This window comes from Diorhabda sublineata, chromosome X (genome assembly GCF_026230105.1).
Source record: "Diorhabda sublineata isolate icDioSubl1.1 chromosome X, icDioSubl1.1, whole genome shotgun sequence".
NCBI lineage: Eukaryota > Metazoa > Arthropoda > Insecta > Coleoptera > Chrysomelidae > Diorhabda > Diorhabda sublineata.
Window position 1 is genome coordinate 7,533,301 of NC_079485.1, and position 5,663 is coordinate 7,538,963.

The 5,663-nt window shown below is 31.1% G+C and overlaps 1 protein-coding gene across 1 annotated transcript; it reads left to right on the forward strand.

Moving 5' to 3' along the window:
• Positions 1 to 359: 359 nt before the first annotated feature.
• LOC130451340 (phosphoglycerate mutase 2-like) lies at positions 360 to 3,219 on the forward strand. The gene is made up of 4 exons (XM_056790300.1): positions 360 to 825; positions 1,136 to 1,368; positions 2,177 to 2,441; positions 2,927 to 3,219. The coding sequence occupies exons 1-4, from the start codon at positions 726 to 728 to the stop codon at positions 3,091 to 3,093; spliced, it is 765 nt and encodes a 254-aa protein (XP_056646278.1). The 5' UTR covers positions 360 to 725; the 3' UTR covers positions 3,094 to 3,219.
• Positions 3,220 to 5,663: the final 2,444 nt, after the last annotated feature.

The following is a 5,663-nucleotide window of genomic DNA, read 5'->3' on the forward strand; positions in this document are numbered from 1 at the left end:
TAATATTATACCAAGTTTATACGGAGCTATTAAATTCGATATAATATAAGATTTGGTGATGAATGTTTGACGAATACTATTCTTAATAGTTTGACCATTGATGAATCTCAAGTGATTTGGGAAGCAGAAAGATTGGACTGAGATCCAATACTTTTAAAAATTTGAGAGTACATTCCTTTAAAGTCGAGTACGACCCTAAACGCTACGTTTAAAACTCTCATTACACCTTAGTAAAAACGTTCAAAAAAAGCGACCAAAATAGCCTCTGTTTTAAAAATATACCTATAAACTAACAAGACACAAAAAACAAAAAAGTCTTGACAGCGAACGCCTAACATGTTCATCATTGGTAGCAACACAGAACATACCCTTGATATGCTCTATAGGTAGGGCTACATGGTATGTGCGATCAATCAAATGACATTCTGAAATTGAACAGATATATAAACAGAAATTGTGGCACGTTATTTATTCACTTTAGATAAAAAATCAAGAATATTTACTCAAGAAATTAAATATAAAAAGTTTACTAATTAAGAAATTGGACAAATTTATATTATATTTATTCATTATCATTCTATAATCGATCTTAAGGTGAATGTATTCGAGTTTGTATTTAGGATAATCGATGTTTTTCACATGATCGTTTTTTCTGATTTTAAATCTCTCAGTTACATTCTGTAACCCACTTGAAAAATTTAACAATTATTTTAAGAAACTTCAGAATGGCTCCGTTTAAAATTGTTATGGTCCGTCATGGAGAATCTGAATGGAATGAAAAAAATCTTTTCTGCGGATGGTTTGATGCTAATTTAAGCGAAAAAGGTGTGTACATTTCTGACCTTGTATGACCTTAATCATAAACTTTATATGAGAATCTAATTCTTAATAAAAACTTTTCTTAAAATGTAGTAAGGTGTGCAATGTCAATATTCAATTTATTATATTAATACAGTACTTAATACACATTTTGTAATTGATAAATTAGATTAGTATTAATCCTAAATTCCAATATTTAAAAATATCAGTTTACCAATTTCTATTAATACAAAGTTATAGGTATATGATATTGTTTTATAGCTGCAAAAATAGATTCTTATCAAATATAACGACTTCTTAATAATTATTTTTATAGGTAAAAAGGAAGCGGAAAGTGCAGGAAAAGCTCTAAAAGATGTAAATTACAAATTTGATATTGCATATACATCAGTTCTCACTCGAGCTCAAAATACACTCCAAGCAATACTAAAGGAAATTGGACAAGAAAATTTAGAAACAATTAAAACCTGGAGATTAAACGAAAGACATTATGGTGGTCTCACAGGATTAAATAAAGCAGAAACTGCTGCTAAATATGGAAATGAACAGGTATATTACTTTTTTATTTGTCTATTCAGTATTAGACATAAATTTGGTGTATATGTTTAGCTTTGCTGGGGATATTCTTAAAATAGTCTTATTTTAAACGAAATATTTATGTAATCCTTACAATTTCATTATAAATATCAGAACAATCCATAAGCTTTGAGATCCACTAGATAATACTGACTGCAAAAATCTGTATCTTGGAACAAGACTAACATAGTTTGCTTTATAATACAGTAGAAACATGTTCATAGTTTAGTATGTGCTTTCTTTCTTTGATATCAATTAATGTGTTCAATTGGCAATATGTTGGCTAAAAGATATCTGTATTATTAAGTTTCAAATTTCAAGTTTCATCATTATCTTTCAATTAAATATATTCTTGAGAGATATTCAACAGATATTTATAAGGAAATTATAGATGTGACCTATCATCTAAAATATTTTAAGAATTTATTCCAGCAACAATCTTTATGGAATAAAAAAAAATGGATTTCTCACTGAGGACAATCAAAAAATAAGATTAAGGTTTGTCGATATTCTATACCACATACTTTTCACTTTAACCACCACTACTAAGGTCATTACATTTATGTTCTTTTACTATATCAACAACTTTAAAGGCTGTGACTTTCAAAGTGTTCATGTTAAAAAATTTATTCAAAAGCATATTTAACTATGGCAACACAAAAAATTGAATAATTTTTCCTGAAATTTTTTTAGGTTAAGTTTTATTCACAAAAACATGAAAACAGGAATTGCATCAGTAAAGTTAGAGATATCTTGAATAATATGTATCTATTATTTTTAGGTGGCAATATGGCGCCGTAGCTTTGACATTCCTCCTCCACCAATGGAATCTGACCATCCTTATTATGACATTATTGTTAAAGATCCACGTTATGCTGATGGCCCAGCAGTAGATCAATTTCCAAAATTTGAATCTCTTAAATTGACCATTGAACGGACTTTACCTTTCTGGAATGATACAATTGTTCCACAAATCAAAGCTGGTAAACAAATATTAATTGCAGCTCATGGAAACAGTTTGAGGGGTATTGTTAAACATATTGATCGTAAGTATTTTATAGAAGAACTCTGATTTTAGATTTCTACTCACACATTTGTGATTTCAAAAGTTGACCTTTTAATTTTCATGTGTATTCCAGTGAATACTACTGGAAAGAAAAATATGTATCGAAAATTCAATATATATTAGTTCAAATCAGCCTTTCCATGAGAACATTAGCTATGCTACTGTTGTGAGAGTCTATAGATTAGGGAAATTTCAGCAAATGCTCAATGCTTTCAGCATTGATATCATATTTTTTAGCACAAGATTCTCGAAAAATAAGAGAACATATAAGCATATAAACCCAACTAAAAAAATATAAAATTGAAAACTTGAAATACCCTTAAAGTATAATTTATAGTCAACAATGTATATAGTCTGAAGTTCGTACTTTCCTCACTAGCATTAAATTTTGAAATTCCAATAATAATATTGTAAATAGAAAAATCAAAATTATACAAAAATTCTAATTCATTTATCATTTTTCAGAACTCACAGATGATCAAATTATGCAGTTGAATCTACCTACAGGAATTCCATTTGTGTATACATTAGATGAAAATCTCAAACCCATCAAAAGTCTAGAATTTCTAGGAGATCCTGAAACAGTTAAAAAAGCCATGGAAGCAGTAGCTGCTCAAGGAAAAGCCAAATAATTATGTCAGCTTTATGTTTATGTTTATTTATTAATAGAAGTCTGTATAAAATATTAGATTCCTAAGTATTCATCATATGTTAATGATTGTGTGTTAATAAATAGGAAAGACATACAGCATAGAAAATATTTCTTAAAACTTACTTGTTACTGAAGAACAGCTAATTAATCCAGATAAAATAATTGAATCTAATTGATATTTAAATACGAGATTTATATCTTAGATTTTCTTCCAATATAAAAAATACTGAATATTTAATGAGGTCTAATAATGGAATGACATTGATGCTGCAAAAATTATTTAGAGGCAACATGATTCACTTCAAAGTAATTCTATCTTCACTAATCCACCGATTCTGGTGATTTTCTAGACAATGTAGCAAATCTGGACCTCGTCACGATTGTTTGGATTTCTTCAATCTAATCAAAATGGGTTCTTTTTAGGACGTTTTTGATTAAGAGAAAGAAAAGAAATCTCAAGGAGATATATCTGGCGTATAAGGTAACGGCGTTAACATCTTTCTGGAAACTAAAAACTGCGACAAATTCAACGCGCAATAGCTGGCTACATTGTCGTGATGTAGCATCAAAGTGTCCACGACGTCTTAGTGCACTTTGTCAATCCTTCACTTGATTCACGCTGTGTCCAGGTGAAACAAACTCTTTATGGACCACAGTGTAACCGTCCAAGACAGATAGGTATCATTTTGACTTTCAACTTACTCATGCGATAGCTTCTATTGACTCTAGCGTTTCGTTGCGGGGCGGTACTAAAAAAAAACAATCAACATCACCTGTAAAAATCCAAATGTTATGAATTTGTATTAAATCGCGGAAAACACACACTATTTCATTCTCTTGTGTTATGTCATTTTCAGGTATCTCCTTATTGTTTTCTGTTTGGCTTTTTGCCTGACCACATTTCATATGGTGTCTTGTTTACAGTTAAAGATTCTGTGATGCTTTTATTTAATACATATGCCCCAACTCTTACTGCTTCACCCCAAAATTTCTTATTTGTGTTTGTTTCAAATAATAGAACTCTCACTTTCTCAATTAGTGTTCTGTTGAGCCGTTCTGCTTCACAGTTTAGCTGGAGAGTGTATGGAATTGTATAGTCCAAAATAATACCACTTTCTCTACAATAGTACTTTAGTTCATCGCTCACATATTCTCCACTGTTGTCGCATCTTATCTTTTTAACTTTCAGATTTTATTCTCTTTGTATATCTATTTCATATGGTGTCTTGTTTACAGTTAAAGATTCTGTGATGCTTTTATTTAATACATATGCCCCAACTCTTACTGCTTCACCCCAAAATTTCTTATTTGTGTTTGTTTCAAATAATAGAACTCTCACTTTCTCAATTAGTGTTCTGTTGAGCCGTTCTGCTTCACAGTTTAGCTGGAGAGTGTATGGAATTGTATAGTCCAAAATGATACCACTTTCTCTACAATAGTACTTTAGTTCATCGCTCACATATTCTCCACTGTTGTCGCATCTTATCTTTTTAACTTTCAGATTTTATTCTCTTTGTATATCTGCTACATATTGATTTAAGAAGTCTGTTGTTTCATTTTTATTTTCTAGAAGATAAACTACACAGTAGTGTGTGTAATCATCTAATATTGTGTTCATATATTTTTTATTGTCCCATGTTGGTGAGTTGATTGGGTCACATAAATCGGTGTGAATAATTTCTAATGGTGCTTTTACTCTGGTCATCTCTGTCTTGAACGGATGTCCTCGTTTTCTCTCATACATATATCACACAGTTGTTCAAATAAGGCACAATCTTTTGAGGTAATATCCAATTATAAAACTCATTTACTACTACTAACCCAGGGTAAGTGGTTTGTGTCTACTACTAAACAATAACAAATAGAAGTCATCAAAGTTTGTTGGACATTAGCGAACGACATATTTACAAAAATTATGTAACCCTCTTTTATTGGACGCAATAACTTTGTCGAAATCCCTGTAGCCATCCCAACCCAAATCCCTTCCTCTCTAGCCGCCGTAATTCGAACAATAATTTGCTATTTACAGATGGATGCTTTCTCAACTTTTCTCCCATAAGAAATACTTCCCCTTATCTCAACCCTCCACAAAAACCGTGTACCACAGAACATACCCTCTTGTATGTTCTGTGCCGTGTACAGGAATTAGGGTTATCTATGGCAAGGCCATGATCTATGGGAATGTGGTATATTTTACATCTAGAAATGTGAATGCCAATAATCGGGCAACTGCTCAATATTACGTCCGATAAAAGTGTTAATATTTGTTATCATGTTCCCTATCGTGTGTAACGCAGATATAAATAAATAATCCGTTTATGTAAATATTCTCTCTTGAGCGTTATTGGAAAATAACTAACTCGAGGCCTATAAACAGCTTCTTCGACGTAATATATATTCGCTTTTTTCTGTCGCTTGGATTCTGTAACTGACGGAAAGGTCTAGTGCCGGGCATATATGTAATACTTCTATATGGACAGTTTAAATGGGAAGGAATGTTCCACTATTAAAGCACTGATAATATTCTATTTTCTCTCTCGTTACAGATAC

Coding starts and splice junctions, on each gene's coding strand:
- LOC130451340 (XM_056790300.1), top strand. CDS start 726: ATGGCTCCGTTTAAAATTGTTATGGTCCGTCATGGAGAATCTGAATGG. Junction 826..1,135: donor TGCTAATTTAAGCGAAAAAG/GTGTGTACATTT, acceptor TTATTTTTATAG/GTAAAAAGGAAGCGGAAAGT. Junction 2,442..2,926: donor TATTGTTAAACATATTGATC/GTAAGTATTTTA, acceptor ATCATTTTTCAG/AACTCACAGATGATCAAATT.